We start from the raw sequence: 24,162 nt of genomic DNA, 5'->3' as shown, positions 1-24,162 counted from the left end.
TGTAACAACAACTTGTTGACGTTCATTATGTAAAGATTTTAGAGTCTTTACTATCAAGGAACATAAAGAGATTAGACACACAATTGCCACTAAATGTCACTGCAACCAATTGTAATTTCTTTGGTCTTTTTTTAAATTTTATCCTATAGCTTAGAGAGAAGTGAGCATATCTAGAGAGATGTGAGGGGAACTAAAAAGCATATACAATAATCAACCATTAACAGAAATTTGAAAGGGAAACTAAGGGGAAGTTGGAGAAAGCTTAAAAAAACAACAGTAGCAGATAAAATGTTGAATTTTCTTGCAAATATACAGCTGAATTTAATAATGAGCATCATATGGCAGAATAAATTGGGAAAAAGGCAATTTCTTAAGGTATTCAAATTAGGTTTTAGAACTGGTTTCTACTGCCATTTTTAGAGACAAAATTTAGCCACATATTTCCTTCATAATCCATATTAGATTTCACAGAAAAATTATCAACTAGGTAGAGAATTAAATCAAAACATCAAAGTAGTCTTCAGTTGGCTATGGAAATATGCAAACATTTAATACTCCATTAGACAAAATTCATATCACTCTGGTGACAGTACTAATCTTCCAGATCATAATTCATCTTTTTAAATTCATGATATTTCCACCAGTCATCACCTTCACTTGCCAAGCATAACTCTTTTTGTATTTACTTGATTAATAAACTGAATGCATTAAGTACCTAAGAGGATTAAAACCAAAAATGGATTTCATGGCAGTTCTTTGCACAGCTTTCTGTCTATGTTCAAGTAATTACCTTGTAGTAAGTGGTACGTAAGATATATTAATATTACATTTTGTCAGCTGACAGCCCATTTAATAATAAGACTGAATTTCAAAACTGATCACACAAAATAAAAGGAAGTGCTATATACTGCTGTTTCTCCAAATGAGGAGATGATTAAAGAACCTCTTTGGTCAGTTCAATGGACAATCTCAATTTCCAGTTTTTGGGAAATACTGTTAGTGAGTTTGAGAAATATTCAGATCAGATCAAACGCAGTCATACTCAATACTGCCTTGAACATATTGCCCCTCTGAAGTGAATATTATTTACTAGATAAACCTAACTCTGAAGCTCAAACAGCAGAGAGCGAGAGCACATCAGGAACTCTTGGGTTCAGAACTCTTGGAACTCTTGGGTTCAGAATTCAGTGCCTCTGATTTCCCTGTATTGTTTTACTAGAAAAACTGACAAACACAGCAGAAAACAACAACATTTAGGAAAATCAACACCATCCTCAAACAACAATGTGAACAAAAGTACTAAAATTAACATATAAAAGATAGCTTAACAATCCATCCAAAAAATACCAATTCTGTTCCTCTGACTCCACGTGCTTTGTTTCAAGCAATTGTTACAGGCTCATGGAATTCTGATAGACACCACTGATGTTAGATGCCATCACTACACTCAAAACTGAGTCAGCAATAAAAAAATTAACTACAGCACCATCATAGTCAACTGATTCAATCATCAGATTGGACTTCAACAGATAGATACTGACTTTCACATAGAAAGTAAAATCTTCAGTTTAAATGAACATTTTTTAAAAACCATCACAAGTGTGTCCTTCACAAAATATTCAGAAACCATACATTTAACTACTAGCTTTGAATGAAGCAGATTCACTTTTATTGAACCTAATAGACCTTACCATTTTCTCTCAAAATTTAAGCCATTCGAATATTTTATTACCATGCAGTTAATTCAGTAGTCTCAATCACAATTTCAGTTCTATGAATACAGAAGTATTCTATCCTAGTGAGAATACACCAAATTGATAAAATACAAATACATATCATAAAATGGTATTGCAAAAAAACCCATAAATTTTAGATGCAGAGACTTAAGACACAACATGCTTTGCCTCCTTACCCACACACAATACTAATAATGTTAGATGTATTTTCATTTGCATTCAACATTTGTACATATTTAAGTACAAATACAGATTGTGAAAATCCCTTCTTACTGATGTTAAAACTTAATAATCTTTCACTCAGCCATTGAAAGACAATCTCCATAGACCAATACTTATTTCCTTCAGCTGAAATGTATTTTAAGAAGTATTTGCTTAGAAAAGCAAACCTAATTTTGTCAGTGGAAAAATAGGCAAGTTTCTCTAAAACAAAGAAACGGGATGGCTTTCATTACAGATCCATGTTAATTAACTCTGTCTGCAAAATATTTAATAACTTTTTTCTTCTATTTATCCAAGGAATAATCTTTAAGAAGAAGGCCATGTGCTACATACCCCTTGTTCATCCAGTTTAAGCAGCTGCTCAGGTACTTTGGGTGAGCTGGAAGCCTGTCTCAGGCACTGGATGCTCAGCTCTGGTATTACATACTCCAGCACCTCTTTGAGAGGCAGACCTCTTGCTGTGCCATGACGAGCAGTGGATGGTATAGCATCTTCTAAAATTGCTCCTCTAAGTGTAGTAAGCTGCAGTAAAGGTAAAACACACAAAACATTTTTAGCTCTAATAATCTAAACCCTAGATATAAAAAGTTCAGGGTTTAGCAAAAGCATAGAAAAAAGAAATAGAAAGAAAAACATCCTCACTTTATTTTTTTAACCAGTAAAAAAAGTTAGTAAACAACTTTAAAAGAACAGACAAGCTTTCAATTTCTAAGTGACAAACACATTTTTTGCTTAAAGAAATTAATAAAGTATGTTAACAACTTATTACAATTACTAAGAATATTCCTTCTCTGGGAGATGGGAAAGTATTAAAGATGCCAGTAAACTAAAAGAGTTAATTCTGAATTCTGCCATACAACCCTAGCAAACACAGGCTGAACACGTGAGCTAAGCTACAGCCAATCACAACTTTACTTAACCCATTCACCTATTATTTTATCTATGCTGCTCTATCTCCATTGGACTTGACAAAGAGTAATTTCTTACAACTGGGTTTCCATTTTTGGAACTCCTTTTCTGTCTATAAAAAAACGAAACTGAAAACAAAAATTATATCTGCATCTATATTTGTTTTTACATCTGTTTGGAAAAGCACAAGAGCCCAGTGATATCAGGAGGTCTGGCTAACACTTCTCTATATTCTTAGTCAAAATAAAAATCAGTAGTCCTAAGGATTCCAAAAATTTACAGTTGTTTGCTACAATAATAACATTGTGTGTTTTCATACAAATCTAAGGTGATAAAGAAATTTTTTTGCAAGAGATGTTAAATTGCTTGAAATAAAAGTTATGAGACTTCATACCCAACAACTGCAAGCAAATTCTTCTTTCAAATAAGACCATTATTTTATAAATATATTAATACTTCTTCTGTAAATCATCCATATAGAGTACATAGAAACATGTCACAAAAAAGCTTCTAAGAAAGTCTTTTCAAACAAAATAAAAAATTGCAAATAAGTCATTGTACTAGTTTTGCTATTTTACAGCTCCTTTTATCCCTACATTTCTTACCCTTTCTTTTCTATCATTAGAAACATAACATCAAGCAGCCAGATCCACACTTATCTTTAGCTGTGTTAACATCTGTTCCCTTGCTTGCACCTTGCAGCTCTTTTCAGCCAACTTACCTCCTTTTGGGTGCTCACTCAAAACTCAAAAGACAAAAATTGTATGCCGTACAGAGAAGGAAACCTTTGTTCAGCAGCAACTACATTTACTAATGGCACAGGAAACATCCTTTCCCACTAAGAGATTTACTTTCAAAGTTAGCAATGCACCCTCAGACACACAACTAGTATCCTAAGCTTCAAGTCAACTTTTCCATTGCTTTGCACAATTATGGAGTGAACATTACCTCACTTGTCCTGAAAACTATACGATAGTTGAACTGAGATCCTTCTTTCTCCTTAGCATCTTCAACCTTCTCCCTCCGGATGCTGACTGCTACAGGTCCAAGATTTTCATCTATTCCAAAGTAGTTCTGATGCTCTTTTACACAGGAATGAATGAAGAGATAAGAGTAAAGTATGAATCCCCTAGAAAATTTTCATCATAACTCAAAAAAAAATTCTGCAGCAAGAAAAAGAGATAATTTTTAATTGACTATGAGGTCTGTCAATATCTGAGTGATCTTCTGAACTGTACAATAAGTACATAAATCACAAATGCTAATTTTGATGAGCAAAATGGTCACTCATATCACATAAATTACTGCAACTGCTGCTACTATGAAATATTTTTTCCCTTTTTGCTATAAAATTAATCTTTTTATTTCATGCTGCAGGAAACTAGTTTGGAGAAACTATATCTACATATAATCTTGAATAAAAGCTAAGTCTTCAAACAAATAAGACTTATTCTTATTTACAACTTTACATTTCAAGCAGCAACTCATTCTCAACAAGGGAAAACTGAGTCTACTAACTCTTCAGTGTTTGATGAATAGTTAAATTCATCCTTGAGGCAACTGGTCCAGTCTGGGAGAGTAAAGCACTATGAGCTGAAGAGAAAGATCACATTAGAGACCATTTAAGGAGACCAGACACACTCAAATCCATGTCACCAATCAGGACCTGTGCTGAGGCTCCTCCTCATCACCTTTGAAAGGTAATAGTGAGTAGTTACAGCCACCTTTAAAAAAGGGCAAGAGGGTTTGGGAAGCCATGGAACAGCCACGATAAATTTTAGTTCCCAGGGAGATTAAGGAACAAATTCTCATGGAAGACTTTTCCAGGCACATGAAGGACAAAAAGATACTTGGAAACAGCCTGCATAGATTTAAAGAATGCAAATCATGCATGACCAATCCAGTTGTTTTCTGCAGTGATGTGACTGGCTTTATGGATGAGGAAGGAGCAATGAATGTCACCCACTTGTGCTTTAGCAATGCTTTTCACACAGTCTCCCACAGTGTATCTGTGTAGCTGAACTGAAAAGACACGGTTTGGACATGCAAATTACAAGGTGGGCAGAAACCAGCTGGACAGTTGACCTTAAAGAACTACAATCAGTAATACAAATTGCAATTAGTGGCCAGTTACTAAAATGTTTATCAGAATTAGGTGGTGGAAGTGTTACTGTTTAATAGGGTTCGATATTATCTAAATTATGGAATGGAGTTCATCCTCAAAAAGTTGCTGTCCCTGACCAAGCTCTAAAACAAGAGTTCATGTACTGGGGGTTAGGACTGCAAATGGGTGCAACAGATGAAGGGGAATAACCAGCAGGCTTTTAACAAATCAGGATTATGTGCACAGAGCAGACATGGAAATGCATAATCCTTGCAGTTCTAACAAAACCAGCCAAAGGCAGAGCTGCACAGGTAGAGTCCTACAGCTGTAGGGTGTCTGTGCTTCACTTCTCACTCTCCTCTTCCCCTGGAGGCAGCTATTGCTGAGCTGTGACAGCTGAGCTACATGTGAACCAACTCTTAAACCACTTAACGTTTTCAACCTGACACTTTAAAACAAACTCTCATTTTGACAATCCAAGAAAATGGACTGAAAAAGCCTTATGAAGACCAACACAGAAATGCATGTAGAACAGAACAAGCTCATCCAACATGCTGGGAACCCACTGCCTCAGGAGCCTCACTGTGCAAGAGGGACCATGTGAGCACAGGCTGCAGCAGCCAGCTAGACCAGAGATGGAGAGCAACCACACTCTGGGCAAGAGCATTGCAGCAGCTCAGGAGAGCATTATGCCTTTCTTTTTGGCACTTTTGAGGGCACTTGAGAAGCAGTGTCCAGTTTTGCACAGAGTGGAACAAGGCCAACAGAGAGCTATAAAGACAATTAGAGGGCTGGAAATTAGAATTAGAGGAGGAAAGGCTAAAAGAAATGGGCTTGTGCAGCTGAAGAAGAGCAGATTAACAGGGGAAATAACTGCTGGATGCCACAAACTGATGGGAGGTTGTAGAGAAAGGAGAAACAGGCTCCTGTACAAGGTACAAAGTAAAAGAACAAGATGCAACCATCACAACATGCAGCCTTTGAGTGGGGGGAACAACACAAACAGGTCTCCAAGAGAGATTGTGAAGTCTCCATCCTTAGATACTGCAAAAAAGCCACAGTTCAAGGGAAACAGGTTTTGAGCAACTTATTCAGAACCTACATTTAAAGCGAATAAGAGTTTAAAGAGGGAATTAGACTGGATGGCCTGCAGAAATGTCTTCCAATCCAATTTATGCTATAATACCTTATTTTAAATAACAATTAATTGAATAATTTCTCCTTAAAGATTGTCTGGATTAAAAAAACAAAACAAAAAACAAAAAAAAAACAAACAAAAAAAACAACAAACAAAAAAAAAGGACAAAAAAAAAGCAAAACATTTTGCTAGCATTTTTTAGCTAGTTTGGTACTTTTTTAAAAAATAATGTATTTACAGAAATGTGTAAAGAAGTTTTTTTCCAAAATGTCTTTCACTAAGAAGTTATCCATACTCTCAGAATTAATGCAAACAGTGAAATCATCTCTACATAAAGGACAGACGTATTTCTCAAATAAAGTTTAAATTAGGTTTCCAGCAGTCTTTCAAAAATCTATCTGTAAGTATGTAGGTGGTTGCAATCCATCTCCTAGTGGAAGGAAAATGAGCATCAGCACATTACAACTTTTTTTGGAAGGAACACCTGGAATCAAAGAGGCGCAAGCATTAAATTATCTGCTCATGCTCTCTAACGACATTGGAGAGCATGAGCAGATAATTCCTTTCCCAGTCTGAGAATTCTACCTGCATGGATAAATAATGTACCTTATGGACTTCCCAGTGTTAAATTAAAACTTTGAGTTTAAATGGGCAATTTTGTTAAATGGAACAGCACTTTACAGAGAACACAGAGTGAGGGAGAGAAAAAGAGAAGTTCAGACATCAAACACTTCCAATAATATAAAAGCTCCCCACAGCTGCATAATTCAGGCTTTGACATAAGGTAAACTCCTCAGTTAGAAGTCTAGAGCTTTCCGTTTTGATGTAAATCTAGAAAAGTTGCTAGATTTCTTGGCTGCAGTATTACTGAGCAGAAAAATACAAGTATGTGCAGATACCTATGAATTTCTTGTACAACATAAAAGACACAAACCCAAACACACTATTTATATGCATTAAAATAAAACAGATAAACTAGAAAAGTAAGAAAGCTGAAGTAAATTCAATAGCATGGCTACTGATACTCTGGGATTTGGGGAAAACATTCTTAATTCAAGGCATCTTCTTTTTTTAATTTCAAAAAGTACAAACTCATTAAACTCATTTAAAATGTGTTTGTGTTGGCTTAAAAGAACCAGCTGGGAGAAAAGAATAAAATAAGTGCTATTTTCTAGCTGAGATCTAGAGAGATGCTAAAATATTTGTCATTTTTTACTTTTTCACTTTGAGGAATAGTTGCCAATTTTTCTCCTAACACAAAAGTCTTAATTGTACAAAACTGAGTTAATAGCAATACCTTGCTAAGCCTGTTTCAGGACATTTTTTCAATCCCATATCAGCAGATAGTGTCAGTAACATTAAATGGTTGCAAATCCCTCAAATAAAAAGCACTGTAATAATAAACAAGTCTTGAGGAATTATGAGGATAATTGCACAAGGGGAAATGGACAAATCAATGATAATCAAAACAATGAGATAATATATTCTAGCTTTTACAATTCTCAACTGAAAACTGAGAAGACATATTCAATAAATATAACATATTTTATATCAGTTGCAATGGATTTGATTTTAACAATAGTTACAAAGCTTATAAATATGCAGTATAAAACCACAAATCATTTCAGAAAACACTGAATCCCAAATCTCAAATTTCTTGAAAGGGAATGGAATAATTAGTGCTACACATGCCAGTGTGTTTCTTCCATGCATCTTAAAACAGAAATAAAACTGGTATGCTGACAAGTGCCAATTATAAAACTGTTAACAAAATGAAATGTTCCGAAAGCTACTTCTTTTTCATATATTTTTTCCTCAAAGCAACAGAAATCAGTGATAGTAAGTAAAAGTAACTATTGTTTGCTCAATTGTTATTTCATCCTACCACAATGCCTTTGATAAAATTAAACTGCACAACTAAATCTAAAAATTAGCTAGGAGAACTCAATGTCATGGAAGAGCATCACGTAGACCCAGTATGAACATAAATGTCAATTTTTCTTTTCAATATGGAAGTTCAGGCCAGCAGCAAGACATCTTGGTGTCCAATGCAAAATATGTGGATTATTTCCTCTGTCCACAGTAAGTTTTGCTTGGGTGAGAACTGTATTCAATTGAAATTAATGTGGCAATTCCCTACGTGCTTGATCCCTTAAGACAGTAGACTCTAAACATTAAGATTTTAGTTTCATCAGCTTGTTCACCCTGACTTGTTGCATCGTAAAAGCCATTCAATACAGATTTCTCTCATTTAGCCTCTGTTACAGCTCTATAAAAAGATAATGCACAACAGGCCATGGCTTTCATATCACTGTAAAGGTGAGAAGGTAACAATTCATTACTGGATATTAAATGAATCATACCGTATTTACTTTTGAAGAACTCTGCCTAGAAAACAATTAGTAACAATTAAAGTTTCCAAGTGTTATACCGTGTGGGACAAAATTCTGAGAAACTCTGCTACTATTTCAAAACAGAAGTTAATAAAAACTAATTACGTTCACATCAATTTTCCAGAAAGGTCATTAGGTTTGTTTATAATATAGTTTTTAAAGTGGCTTTGAGTATGCACCTGCATTTTCTTTTTATAATTTCTCTGACAAGATTTTTCGTCACAGAAGTGTTCCGCACTTCAGCACTTGTAACTCAACAAAGATAAAAGCACTTCACAAACAAGTCCTCTTTCATCTGGCTTAATTCTTGTCTCCCCTTCCCCCTGCCCATCCTGCCACCACCTTTTTCTGCTGACAGTCTTCCTTTCATTTTTGTGAATGCCAATCTTTTCTTCTCCCTCAAAAAATGACCCTTTTGTCAAAAGTTTCATTTCATTCTCTTGCACTCTGACTCCCTCAACACTTTTTATATAATTTACAAACTGTCTAGCTTCGAATCCATTGTGAACCTGGGAATTTACTGCCCATTCCTTGCTTAGCTGTGGGTCTCCTTCCTTCTCTTCCATCACAGGTCCAGATTCTTCTCTTCCTTGCCTTTTAAATAGTTTGTTGCATCGAATATGTTTTCAGTTTCTATTGTATTGTGACCAGCACTGTACTGGATCCTCTTTTGAGTCCCTTTTAAAGAGTTACAAGGGGAAGGAGTAACAGTACAGTGCTGATTTTCTGATGTTCAAATATAGTTACAAAGTAGAGGAAGTATGATTTCAAGAAGAACAAGAAGAATCAGGCCGTAACAGTTTTTTTAAAAACAGAAGCAGACTTTTTCTTTTAATAAAAGCAAAAAGATCTAGCTGTAATTCATAATACAGACAGGACACAGGTATTTTGAAGGTATTTCTGAAATAACAACAGAAGCTCTCTATTTAAAGAGTATGTACATGTGCATACAGTATGAACGGCCCCAAGACACATGTGAAGACAGTTGAATTTAGAAGAGCATCAGAAGCCTCAATAATAAAACTTTCTCTTTTCGAGTCACCTTTTAGGAAATAATTATTTCCACTCTGAGTATCAGTATTTCCAATGCATTTACTGGATATAAATGACATCTTTTCATCCTACTTATCAAGAAAGTTTGGGCTGGAAAAATTAACTTACATGTTATTTTATATAACCTTTCATTAAATCACTTAATGAACTCACACAGTTATTGCATAACCTTACATAAACCACTGCTTTGCCCTTTGAAGCAAAAATAATAGGCTTAATTTCAATAAAGAGATTCAGGATTCTCGGAATATAGAGAAGAAGGAAAACAAATTATAATCTTTACTAAATTTAAATCTGAACAGTTGCATTACAAAAATTTACCTTTTCCATAGAAGAACTTGCGGTAATAATATGCTCCAAGATCAATGTGTTCTATAATGTAACGCTTCACTTTCTCTCTGTGAATGGATTGGTTTTCTCTTGGCACTTCCAGAACTGAAACACCAGCATTTGTGCAATGGGAACTCAGTGAGGACTCAAAAGAACAACTTTCACCTGAAGAAAAAGATGCTGAATTTGCCCTAGAAAGCGCAATCCGTCTATCTCCTTCCCCACCAGTTTCATTCCTGAAGTAAGGGCAACTCAATACTAAATCATTGCTTTTGCCATCGCCCTCATCAGCATCTAAATTCTCTTTCGAATTGAGGTCCTCTTTGCTTCCCAAAGGAGATTCACAGTTTCCAGTCTGGCCTGATGGCATCTGAGTTTGTGACGCAGCTGAGGCCCCAGTGGTGATATTTTTTCTTTTTCCTACATTTAATCTGGTAGCCATTGCTTCATTTATGTTAAACAAAACGCTCTGAACATCATAATGTGCAAAACATTTCTGACAGTTCCAAGAACGAACATTTCTGTCAAGTCTATCATCCAGGTCCGATGAAAACTTAAAAGTTTCATGCTCACTTTTAACTGTTCGCAATTTTCTAAACAGAGATGTTTCTACTGCTTCTGATTTAAGTCTCCTCTTGAAAGATTTCTCCCTTTCTCGACCAATAAGTAGGGCACTATCCATATAATCCAACCCAGAAATCCTGACAAATTCTCCCCTGGAAATCTGTGCAGCAGCATGTAGACTTGGAGAAACCGTTGGATCACAGTGGAAAAACTCAGAAAATCCAAAAGGAGCAAGGGTTTTATGTTCAAAATTTTCCACTCTGTACCCTCTCAGCATTGCAAAAAAATTTTCTCCAGACAAGCCTTGTCTATCAATTGAAGAAGTACTGCCATATTCTCTGTGAAGAGCTGCTCCAGTATTTGGGTTAACAGCATTTTGGTCTAACACATCTTCAGCATCAATATCACTTATTGTCACATCACTGTTGCTTCTTTGCCTTATGGGATGAAGACCCCTTTGAGGTGAATGAACAAAAAGATCTCCAATTGAATATTTTCCCTCTGTAAATTCCAGTTCTAGCTCTTCTTGCTGTTCATCACTTTGGTCATTTTGTCCATTTGGAAGTACTGAGCCAACACCTTCATAACTGGCTGGAGGTCTGTTTTCCCAAGAAGCTTTACTCAGCTCCTTAGAGCAATCCTTTTTAGGAGGCCATTCAGATACCCTTGCTCGAACACCCATTTTAGGCACGGCTGGTGTACCATTTGTTTGATTATTTTCAGCTTTGCTGGAGGCATTTGAAGAAACAGGAGGACCCATGCTACCGTTCAAGGCTTTAAGTTTTCTAGCGAAATAATCATCAGATTGCATGCTTCTTGAAGACTCTCTGAACTTGGAGGAAGTTCTGCTAACCTTGTGCTTATCTTCTTGCAAAGACCTTTGATCACTCATGTCCAGTCAGTGGGAGGGGAACCACTACTATTGCATAAATTTACTGTTACATTTGTTATTACATCCTCTTTTATGGGCCAATAAACTGTGATATAAAAATATTGTTACAGTCTTCCCACAGGTGCAGGCAGAGACGTCAGTGTACCATTTTTGTACAATTTCTATCAGGAGAGCAATCTCAAAACATTTCCTTCAGTTCAGATGCATTCAGTTCAGTATTAATCCAGACAAATTTCTTAAATCTGTTCATAAGGAAAAGAATAAAAAAAAAAGAGTGTTAAAATGTTTATATTCAATAATAGTAAGTTTTCACTGTTGCTTGTAATTACACACCTCATGAAACTGGATGGACCTAAAGTGACTTGCTTTGTATAATTTTATATCCTTGGACTCCTTAAAACCCAGCAAATTTAACAATTCCAGTTTTTCATGTGATTCCACAGGATGTGAGCAGCTTGAACCTGCATATCTCATGGGCTCCCCAGTACCTGCACAAGCAGAATAGCCACAGACAATTCTCTCTGCATTCCCTGCAATGCTGACAGCAACTCAGATGCCTACTCTCTGTCTAATCACTGGGGTTGTTTACATAACATCTAAGACACTCTTTTCCAAGCTTTCTGGAAAATGGTTAATGCACACAGGAGTGATGGGGCAAGACTGGTAGAAAATGTAAGTAAAATACCTTATAGAGAGAAATGTGTTTTGCCCCATTTAAAAGAACATTTAAAGATAAGCAATTGTTCCACTATTATTAATTCAGTGAATTAATGTATTTTGTTTCCTTCCTCTTCTCTCTTCCCAAAGGGAGGTTTACTTACATTCCTTTCTTTGGAGTGCAAACTATTATTTAGCTGTGTAAAACAGTTACAGTTGTTTCTGTTATATTATATTCCTCTGGTTGGAAACTCAGACTGTTAACTCTGTTATTGTGATAAAGAACATGGCTGTTTCCTTCTGTAAATAAGAAAAGATAGTAGCCCTATTGATAAGCCTCAGTTTGATTGCAAAATTTGAACTGTTAGGATATAAAAATACTCTTCACTAGTTTTAAGTGACCATGACTCATGCTGCGAAGATTCATTTGCAGGCTGAGTCTGTCCATTAATCCATTGCATAAAAGCAGATTAAAACAAGAGACAAGACAGAATGCTGTGTACTTCTTCATATTTTATTCCTTGAACAAAAATGCCAACATAACAATCTTTTAACATGCTACAAATAAGGACACTGTGCATTTACCAGAAAGTAAAAAGAAGTCAGGTTAAATTAGCTTGGAATATGAATTCTCCCTTGATTTCAATTTCAAGATGAGACAGTAAGAGGAGTTCAGAAGATGAGTGCTTTTTTCCTATATTTAACATGATAAACATTTCTTGAGGATGGGGAGGAAGGATGACATGAGGGACGAGGGAATAATATAAATCAAAATGTGACACTTTATTTTTTCTTCTTGTCAGAAATAAACTGAAATTGTGTTTGATACAGTAAACTTTAGAAGACTTCTGCAGTAATGAGGTAACAAACACAAGTTAGACTCCAGCACTCTCATAATGGCTATGGTTTCTATGGGACCAGTAGTAAAAATTGCCAACAATTTCCATAACAATGTATCTCTGCAGCTTACTTTAACTCCAAAGAAATTCCTTGCTGGTCAATAAAGACAATTAAATGGGTTCCTTACAGAAGTCCAAAAGATTATTTAAAAAACTGACATATTCAGATAAATAGTGCTTGAAAAGTGGCAAGTAGGATTTTTAAACATGACTTATGAAAATACTATACCAAAAGATAAATATTGGTCAAAGAATCATAGAATGGTTTGGGTTACAAGGGAAGTTAAAGACCATCTAGTCCCAGCTCCCCTGGCATGTACAGGGACACTTTCCACTAGACCAGGTTGCTCAGAGCCCAATCCAACCTGGCCTTGAACACTTCCAGCGATAGGTGATCCCATTCTGGACAAGCTGTTGCAGTGCCTCACCACCCTCATAATGAAGAATTTCTTCCTAATATCTGATCTTTCAGTTTAAGACAGTTACTCCTCGTCTAGTCACTACATGCCCTGTAGAAGTCCCTTTCCAGGCGCTTTTTAGGTCCTAGAAAGCCAGAATTAGGCTTCCTTGGAGCCATCTCTTCTCCAGGCTGAACAGCCCGAACTCCCTCACAGCCTTTCCTCAAAAGAGATGTTCCACTCCCCTGATAATCTTCATGGCCTCCTCTGGACTCACTCCAACAGGTCGATGTCCTTCCTGTGCTGGGTACCCCAGAGCTGGATGCAGGGTTCCAGGTGGGGTCTCACCAGAGCAGAGAAGAGGGGCAGAATCCCCTCCTTCATGTGCTGCCCAAGCTGCTTTGGATAAGTCCAGGATGTGTTTGGCTTCCTGAGCTGCAAGAGCACACTGCTGGGTCATGCCCAGCTTTTCCTTCACCAATAACCCAAAGAGTTCTTTGCAGGACTGCTCTCAGATATGTTAATACGCTCAACACTTTTGGAGCACAAGTAATACTGTAAAGTTAAAATAGAAGAAAGTTCCTTACAAATTAACATGAACAGCTGACAGCTTTTTAAAAATTTCTTAGACTGTTCTTTATACCATCATAGAAGTGGAAGAAACCTTTGCTAAATAAAAAATCTAAAGGAAAACTAAACTATTCCAGAATCATATTTTCTGTTTCTGCCAGAATATAGAAGAGTGAGAAGACACAGTAAGTTTAATTTCACATACTGGGAAAGATATTTAACTTCTTATTAAAGATTAATACAATTTTCTTTGAAATTATGGTGAATTACATCTTCTAGCCTCCCTGCCCTTTTCTACATAGAAACCATTCATAGAAGTCATTAGTTTAAGCATTTTAAAATTTTTAAAAAAGTCTCTGAAAAATAGGAAAAAATAATATAAGGTAAGAAAAGGCTATATTGCAAAAATTCCATTATTTTCTTCTCTTGTGTTAGCTTTTTTCTATCATAAGCATTTGCAGTGTAGCATTTTTTTATCATAAGCATTTGTAGCATTTTCTATCATAAGCATTTGCAAAAGTAGTGAACTGGACCAGGAGCATAATGAAGGTTGAATTGCATTGAAACTGGAGCTGAGGTGGTGGGGATGAGAAGGAAAGAGCAATAGATGGACACTACCAGCCCACTTATTTTCAATCCAAATCCACAATATGATTTACTGTTTGGCCTCACAAACATTTGCATTTGTGAAAGGCAGCAGAGAGCCTGAAGGCCACAGGAAAGCAGGACTTTTTTTGGTTTTTTTCTCTGGTGGTGGTGGTATCTTAAATACTTGAAGTATGGCCTGAGTATTTTAACAGAGTTACATTGCAAAAGACAGTAGTTTTACAGAGAATTCATTTTCTTTACAGTGCAAAGCTGGTGTGACAGAAGACTAAAGAAATGCCTTTTTGGAAATGCAGATTGATATTTTATTGGAAATAGTAATGTTTGAAGAAGTGATGCAATATATTTAAGATATATTGTTAATTTTTTTTTTTCTTAATCTGAAATGGGCCTAATTGAAAAAAAAGTCTGCCAGTTTTAACATGACTGACCCCGGCCATAAATTTCTGTAACTCAGTACAGCAGCATGTTCTGGGTGACAGCTGACTTACGCTGATGGATAGCACTATAGTCTGATGTTATCTGTTGTTAAGGATTTTCTCTCTCCAGAGTAAGAATTTACAAACTCGTAAATATCGCACTGATGTTGATACTATTTATTGTAAACCTATTTTTTTGTTGTTGTTGAATTTAATAAACTATTACTTCCACAAAGAACCATATCAATGTGATCATGAGTACTCTTCTCTTCAGACCTGTACAGCTCTTTTGCTCAAGTTCTTCACTTCCCTCTCTTTTCATCTCACCCTAGCACTGAGGAATGGAATCAGTGACAGATAAGGTCAAAAAAGAAAAGCTGGATGCCTTCCCTGCTGTTGTGCTCCTGCCAACCCTTCCCACTAAGACTGCTGGATGTTATGCAAATAACTTAAGTTCCTTCCACACAGCTACAAAGACTTCCTTCTGAGCTCAATACAGCAGCTGGTTTGTTAGCTACAGTTACAGTTCTTTAACATGGAACGATTCCAAGTTTCCTGGGGACCTGGATACGTGCCCACAAGTGTTCCTGTGCCAGTAGGAGCAATGAATGAGAACTGTGCTATTGGACTATCCTGTCAAAAGGAGGTTGTTTGGTAACGCTGCCTCATGTCAGCCTTGATAGATGGAAATGAATTATTTAGGAAGTCTTTCTGTGATCATTTTGTTGATCAAGACTTTGGAAATCTGCCCCTATTATTATGTAATGCTATCATCCTAAAAAAGAATGCATAATTTGGATGAAAGCATTAATCTCTACTATTTATCAAGATGACAATTCTATACACCATGACTCTCAAGCTCTACTAATCTTTAAAAAAATGGGAAGTGCAATTTGATAAAACAGGAGAAAAGGCAGTAATAATATGCCAAAAGCTGAAGACCTGGCATTTAATTTGCATTCAATTGGTTCTACACAGCATTTTCTGTGTCTCCCTCCAGTTAGTTTCCAGTCTTCAGAGAAGAACAGAGTGGTGCAGTAGTGTTAAGTATTTGGCCAGTACAGCAGAGCAGCAGCTACACAATTCCCAATTCATGGGAATCTGAAGTTTGCAAGAAAATTCCACACATGCTTTCAAGTGCAGTGAAAAAGAAGAGTGCAAGGGACAAATGAACATGGCTTCTAAGCTGCTTGTATTTTCACAAGTTCTAGAAGAGATAACTCACTGAACAAATCTGTCACAAAACTAAGATCACCACTGAAAAAAATAAGTAATTTTTGAAAAATTACAAAATAGTAGAAGATACTTTTAAAATTCAAGTTCCAATTTTTTTTTAAACAGACTACGTTAGCAAGTATTCTTAGATTTATGTATTTTAATATATCTGTTAACAGCACCTATTTCTTAATTATTTCCTTAATATTCTTAATAGTTCCTAAAAGAACTCTCCAATTTTCAGAAGCAAAGCGACAGCTTTGTCTGGTTTTCAAGCAATGGTAGCTGTGTGTTCAATTCAGAGAATTCAGCTCACACTGAACTGTGATATCATATCACATGACAGTTGATTATGATGTCACACAGGAGACTCATTACTGCAGATAGTAGTATGAAAAAGAAAAATTAGTTCTTCATGGTTTTGCCTTTTTTTCATGCAAATGCCTTTAGAAAACGATGATATTTAAGCATAATTGTCCTTAAATAGAATATTTCTTTCAAAGTTTTCCATAGGGCTCAGTGAATATTAAAGAATAACACTAAACTATAATTGAGCCACTTATTCAGATTGCAGCTGTGGAAAATGGATTGGAAATAATACAATGATCAAATTATGAGCAGAGCTCATGAAAAAAAATGGTTCAAATTATTGTACATCAAATTTACAACTAAAGCTATAACTACTACAGTATAAATGGTTATTTCAGCTATGCATATTTCAGATACTTGATTAATATGCAGACATGGAAAAGAGGCAGAAGAAAGATGGGAAGACCTTCATCTGACAAATGGAAATATAGATGAGCTGCTCTGTAGCAAATATTTCTTGCACACTTCCTTAGCTATGCTGCATTTCTTTACATTTGTAGCCTCTGTGAGTGAAATTTCAGAGTAGAAAACTGAAAAAAACTTTCATTGAAATAACATAGTTACAAAAATGTATTCACAAACAATCACAGGGAGTGGGAAGGAGGGAAGGAGCTATAGCTAAGAGCGACAACAGCCTACATGATTCTCAGTGTTGGTGTAAGGCCCTCACTTTTCTTAGCAAAACAGTGGAATTGCACTAATTTTGGACTGGTACAAGATTTTGGGTAAAAAATGAATAAAAATAAAAAACCATACTCTGTTCTTCAAACATAGTTCCCTCCTCCAACAAAGAAAATGGCAGATGAACATAAATTCTGAGAAAGAGATGCAACAGAACTTTGAATTCCACATCTGTTTGGTGCTGCTCAGTGAAACGTATTTTACTTTTAAGGGAGAGACCTCTCCAGTGACAACAGTTCTCTTTCACCAACAGTCTGAGAAAAATCTCACGACCATCCATAAAAATAATTGTGTAAGATGTAATAGCATGTAGACAATTTAAAACACTGAACTTGTTCATCCTATGGTCAAGATCCCCCATCTGTCATCTTGGCATTTCCAGAGAAAATATGTTAATAAATCTCACCTTCCAACTGCTAAATACAAAGCTCAATACTATGCATCAGTTTGGTTATTTTTAAATATAGTGCATCCATTCAGTGAAAAAAAAAACAAATAAGGCCATTACAGAAGATGCACTTTCTTCGGTGTAACTCATTATACCAAAGAATATCTATCACAAAGTTCCAGCAGCTTCCCTTTAGCTTCTCTTTTATTACTTTTCCTGAATATGTGGTCCTACATATTTTATCTCAAGTCATGCTTTGTTTAGTTAAAAAGCACAGCTTAAGTTTTTCATCAAGCAACCTAGGTTACCTCTCACTGAACATCAGTGTTTTATACTGAGCTGTTACTGACCACAGCCTTACTGTCATTTATTTTAAACCTTGTTAGAGATCACCTTCTGTTACTGAAAACTTTTTTTGTAAATAAATTTGTGACTGTTTCAGCACTGCATTTTCTTAGAATATTAGTACCAATATTCTGTTGTTCCATTAATGCAAGATTTGACAGAGATGCATTAAGGCTAATTTGATTTCCAGAACCAGCTGGATATCCTCCTATTCTTAGAGCTCTTATGCAGAGCTCAACTACAAAACTGGAACTGAAGCTGAATCTTATTCAGGTTGAACCATGTAAAGTAGCAGAGTTTAAACTATAGCAAAACTGCCACTGAAAAACACACAGAATATTTCATTTGCATTCTTCCAATTCAGTTCAGTTATTTTTAACTGAAATTATGAAACTTAAAATACAGTAAAGCCTACAAAAGGAAACATTTTAACAGGAAGTCTTAGACCAAAGAATTTTTCCAGGAAAAGGCTGAAAATATATACATAAATCTTTTATATATATGTAATTGACCACCTACTATTCCAGGGGGAGGGGACATGCACCAAACTCCTCATAGATCATTATTAATAACCGATACTATTTTTGACAGTCTTTAATAAATGCAAATAGAAGTTATTTGACCTATCAGTCAAATTCTGGTATCAGTGAAAAATTTTTAAAATCTCATGTATTCTAAACTCTCTGTTTCCTTTCATTCTTTCTGTTCAAGAACCTAGATGTCGAAGGGCAGGAATAACAAAAAAGAAAGTAACCTATTGTGTATTAAATAATCTGGTTTCTACAGAGAGACTAAAAAGACATCTAGAAATTAATTTACGTAGAATCATCCAGTCTGACATACTAAGACACTTCCCTACTTTAAAAGAATTTAGAGATACTTATGCCTGTTCCTCCAACAATTCACAATAATTACAATTTCCTCATAAAGACATTTATCCTTAAAATACTAGTAAAGCAGAATTCTAATTCTAGTTTCATATTTAAAATTGAAGAGTCTTCAACACACAATGATACAGATATGTCATAAACAAGATTCACACAAAAAACAGCAGTCAGCAGATGAATACAAATAAATTTTGCGTAATACTTTATATGTTCAGTGTAGTTCAAGATCGCAGAAAGAAGGAAGCAAAAATCTGTTTGCATTACATGTTCTTTTCCTCAGCCTTAGATCTGATTCAGTAAGGGAGTTCACATTAGACAAAACATGAATTATTCTGAAAGGGTAAGGATGACTCATTTTCAGTAATAATACAGAAACACTGCATTGAAGCAAGTTCCACTCAAAAAGCAACAAAAAAGTAGTCTTCTCAAACAAGCTGGACAGCATCTGAAACTTCAGTGGAAACAGAACTGTCTACAGGCTCAGAGATTGTCAGAAGATTGTTGAATTGGCCCTTCCTGCATGAATGTATGCATTCTCATTGTAACTGTATAATCCACAAGGCAGGGACCATTCCTTTGTCCACTGTGTGGGATGCCAAACACCATGATAACCCACGTGGTAAACAACAAGTGGACCAAGTCACTGTGAGAGGCAAAGCTTAGACAGATAAAGACAGGACTCATGCAGCCTGTCTGCATTATTCAGAGACAAAGAAAAGGACAACCAATTGTATGTGCACCTGGATAACAACACCAAAAGAGGAATACAGCGCCCGTAAATCAACTCTCAGAAGAGTCTACAGAAAGGAACATATTCCTATTGTATGTTGAGAAAGAAGCATACACGTGCTCCATTTCAAAACAAATTTTTTACCTTCGAGTTAAGAAACATTCACAAGTACTACAAATGCTGTCTTTTACGTAGTTCTTATAGAATACTGGCAGAAACAAAAAGCAAATCACCAACATATTGCAAGAGCACTGCATTATTTTAAAACAAAGAAAAGAACATATTCTACCTTTTCCCATAATTAGTCACATCAGAAATAATTTTTTCTAATTCTAGCACAGTGTACAGAATTGAAATTCCACTTGAAAAGCACTCTGCCTAAGAGTAGGCATAGAGAAAACTAGATGAAAAAACCCACAAGCAACAACCCATTTAATATTAAGAAATGTCCATTTCACAAAAAAGTCACACTGTAAAAATTTTTGTCCTTACAATATATAAGGACAAATTGCTACAGATGGAATGATGGGATTGAAAAAATTAGAAGTAGTTTAATAACATCATTATCTGAGTTATCAGTCTTCAAAATTTAAGACTTCATGAATGGAGACAGATTTCTAACTGAAAAATATGCTCAAATTTCTGACAATGCACTAGCACTGTATTTTCTACGATTTTTTTTCTACAACTTTTGGGATATGTATGTCAGGTCCCACATAGTGCATACAATTGCTTTTGATTATTCTGAAAAAAATAGGAATTCTGGAGTTGGCACCTCTTTAGCTATCTGAAGAAATGGGTTTTAATTAGAAGTTGATGGGAAAGTAAAGATGTGCTAACATTTTGACTGTTGTTTCACATTCCGAGGTAGAAATTTGGAATCAGATTCAGAAGCTGCACTGAAGTTGAACAAGGAGTCTAGTACTGCAAAAGGAGATATTGTTCAGAAAGAGAGAACAAGATTGCAAGCTTTGGCTTTTCAGAGTCAGTATGTCACAAAAATTTGTGAGGCAATTCCACTTTTCATAAGTCTAGTACAGCGAGGCCTAAAATAAAACATTTTTATCCACTCAGTGAAAAGATAAAACAATGCATCTATTAAACAGCTGAGACCGCCTATTCCACGAAGGAGGTTTCAGATGCTGACACTACTCAAGAAAGCTTTTGAAATGTACAAAGCCATTTTTAGCCAGAACAAGAAAGTTCTTTTACATATTGCCATCGTAACTGCGTTTCACAGTAAAAATGCTGTTCAGGCAGGAGCACTGATCAACCCTGCCGCGCTCACATCGGTGATGTGAGACGTAAGCACTCGCTTGGATTCCATGGTATGACCTTACAGACCCAAACACTGGGCTTACCTCCAGAGAACACCAAACTCCTCCAAACAGCAAACCACTTACAACATTAATGCTACTTCTACCAGAAATACTCCAATGGGTGCAGCTTTTAAAGGAATCTAATTTTTTGAAACAGAAAGGAAGAGCCTCCCTAAAGCAAGGACACACTCAGTACATCCGTCGATGAATGAGACAGTCAAAGACAGTGCATGGATTTTAGTCACGGCTACAGAACAGCATGAAAACTCACTATTTCATTCCAAAAATCTTCTGCTTTGACACACTACCACCAGTAAGACTTCTATTACCCAATGGGAGCCAGCATTCCAAAAGGGAATCAAATGAAAGGACTCTAAATGATAAGTGATAAAAGGTTAAACTGCTGTTTTCCTCATGTTCATGAGAAATATGTATGTCATCAAGCAGGTTTCCATATATACACACAGCAGACATTGCTGGCTCAAAATAACCAATTTTTTCATTTAAACCATATGTAAAAAACATATATATTACAAATAACTTTTCAAATGTCCATTAACTGTATAAAACTTTTGGTACCAGGCAATATATGGATATGATACTTATACTCAGTTCCTAGAAAATTACAATATTTTGCTACTTATACTATTTTATCCAATTTCCTGTTGTACATAGAAATTTGAGCAAAAACTGCAGTGATTAAAATAAGATTTGAGGAACTTTGCTAAACACACATTTTGGTTATATATGTCCTCATATTTCACCCCCAATATTAAAGATATGTCCATGTTCTTCTTGAGTTTTCCTGTAGTAACTCTAACCATGATACCTGAGTTTGTCTACCAAAGGACCTAAAATCCTACTGGAGCCTTTCTATCAGAAAGGATCACAACCAGCTAACACTGGTCTAACACATTGCAACATCTTAGATAAGAGGAAATCAGAAAGTGGATAAATACAGTTTTAGAAGTTCAAATTAGTTCATTTCTAGAGGGAAAAAAGTGTTTGAATCCACTTCACTTCTAAAGCAAAGGAGAATTTGAATAATCTCTCCCATGGCAGAAGTTGACAGCAATGACAAGCACCCAAAACCACTGTCTATGACAACAGAGAAACACTCACTGTCTACAACAGCAGAGAAACACTGCTTGTGACAACTCAAAACATTCTAATGTTCTAGCAAAGAGGTCTTAACTGTCCATTAAGAAGTACAGAAGCACATTCTAAGGAAAAAAGAGAAACAAAGCTAAGATTTCACTTATGTTTTCAAGAATGTAAAACAGGAAGTAGGTTTTCTGTCATGTAATTTGGCAGTAGAGTAGCTCTGATACCACAGTTCTGAATTATTTTTAGTATTAATGAAGGAAGTGGTTGATTAAAGTAAAATAAGTTTTTAAAAAAAGGAAACGTGAGCATGAGACATTGTTTCTTATGGAAACTGGCTTAGTTTGACCTTGATTCTTTATCAACTAGCAGGAATTATGAGATAGTACAAGTTGATAATATTACTGGCCAGTTTTTGGAACCTTAGCTTCAAGCTGACTGAGGACCTGCAGCTTCAATTGTCAGCATGTAATTTCTCTGGTACTTCTGCATCACTGTAGAATTCTAAACTGTCTCTTCACATCATTGTGCATCAAGACCTTTTTTTTAAACTTATGTTTTGGGAACAGAGGTTTCACTTTTTTCTATCCTTCCTCTAAGAAACAAAAGAGCAGGAGCTCCCTATAGAAAGAAAACACCCTGAAATCTACGGTGGCCGTAACACACTTGATTCATACAGTCTTACTATATAAAAACAATTTTGTTCTTAATTTTACATTGCAAATTCAGAAAGCAGACTTAATAATATTAACTGCCAAAATATTTAATATACATTAAATATTTTGGCAGTTACCAAATAACTTGGTAACTTGTGTTCGCATGACATTTCCAAGCACATGCAATTGGACCTGGACCACCTGGCACTGAACAATTCAGCTTGGGCAAACAAGTGCCTCTCTAAGACAGCCACCCTCTAGGCTGGTTGGTTCCACAGCTTGGTACAGTAACAGCTCTTTTCCCAATGAACAGAATCTTTTTACATAATCCCAGATATAAACAGAAGAACAGTAGCTGGAGTGAGGGGGTTGTTAGCAGAATATTGTTCTTCATTTTTCATCAGTCCACTCAAATTTGGCACAACTTGATAGCAGTAAAATGTCACTCCCATCTGTTCAGTGATCATTTGATATCCACCTAGAAACAAATTGCTGTTAAGCTAAAAAACTTGTTCTCAATGAGACTAAAGAGGGCTATAATTGAAAATAATTTTGTCAAAGCTTTATATCAGCTTTAGGGAACACTTCCTTCTGATTCCCCCTCAAATTAAAAAAAAAACAACAAACAACAAAACACAAAAATAACCAAACCCACCCCAAACAATAAGATGGCATTATCATTGCTCTACAGATTTGCTTCAGTTTACTAAGTTAAAGCACTTTCTGGAGAACTTTCTGGAGTTGCCCTGCTGAGAAAATATGCTATATATTTTCACTTTAAACACGAAAAAAACCCCAAACTGTCTTCATAAATATGATGTGGAAACACATCTTTCAAATATTCTGAGTCAGAGAGGCAAGATCTCATTTTTTCTAGATTGGAAAGAAGACACCTTGTTGTATATATGTATTTTCCAGACAAAGTCATCATCATAACTAGGGCTAAGGAATGCAGATTCACAGTTGCAATCCTTTACGTTAGAGATACATTAAATAAAATATCTATAAGCCTTTCTTGATTCTTAGCTGCAAGCCACCATAAGCATGCTGACATCTTCCTAGTTTTACTGCTTTATGATAAAGAGCTAAAAGGCAAACATATTTGAACATGAAGTCTTGTTTTAAGATGACCTACTGACATGTTCAACAGTCAGTAATTTATCTTTAAACAGATCTCTGAGCACACTAAGAAATAGCACTATTTGGAACCATGAAAAACAAAACTGTGGTCCACTTTTGGGAAGCATGGAGAATGTTAGTTTTAAATTCATATTCATCTGGAATGGTTTGCTTTTATAGGGCCAATTTTGTTTTAACTTTTGCTTTTAAAATTCTGATTACATAACACCCCATCCAATAAATCAGACACTGAATTTTATATTTGATTTATCAAGTTCTGCTCCTTATGTAAATGAAAGCATTCAAATAGGAGGGTATAATTAACTGATCCAAAGTGTTCACACACAGGCATAGTAATGCAGTGTAGGCATTGTAAAAAATCTGCCTCTGAATTTCATTATTGGCTTTGACTTAGCACAAAGTTTCGGGTCAGCCAACAAACTGTATATCATTTATACA

At 35.6% G+C, this 24,162-nt stretch overlaps 1 protein-coding gene across 6 annotated transcripts in view; it reads right to left on the bottom strand.

Moving 5' to 3' along the window:
* Positions 1-24,162, bottom strand: part of SIPA1L2 (signal induced proliferation associated 1 like 2) — a 254,937-nt gene that overhangs the window by 61,562 nt on the left and 169,213 nt on the right. For all 6 annotated transcript variants that reach the window (XM_064413831.1, XM_064413834.1, XM_064413830.1 and 3 more), the window contains 3 exons: positions 9,877-11,583; positions 3,816-3,949; positions 2,292-2,480 (listed from right to left, as the gene is read on the bottom strand). In XM_064413831.1, coding sequence (XP_064269901.1) covers positions 2,292-2,480; positions 3,816-3,949; positions 9,877-11,341 — 1,788 coding nt within the window. In that variant the 5' untranslated portion in view covers positions 11,342-11,583. The remainder of the gene's footprint in view (positions 1-2,291; positions 2,481-3,815; positions 3,950-9,876; positions 11,584-24,162) is intronic.

The sequence above is a fragment of the Passer domesticus genome, chromosome 3 (assembly GCF_036417665.1).
Source record: "Passer domesticus isolate bPasDom1 chromosome 3, bPasDom1.hap1, whole genome shotgun sequence".
Lineage (NCBI taxonomy): Eukaryota > Metazoa > Chordata > Aves > Passeriformes > Passeridae > Passer > Passer domesticus.
Note: the sequence above shows the minus strand (reverse complement) of the source record. Positions and strands in the feature narration are given on the sequence as shown.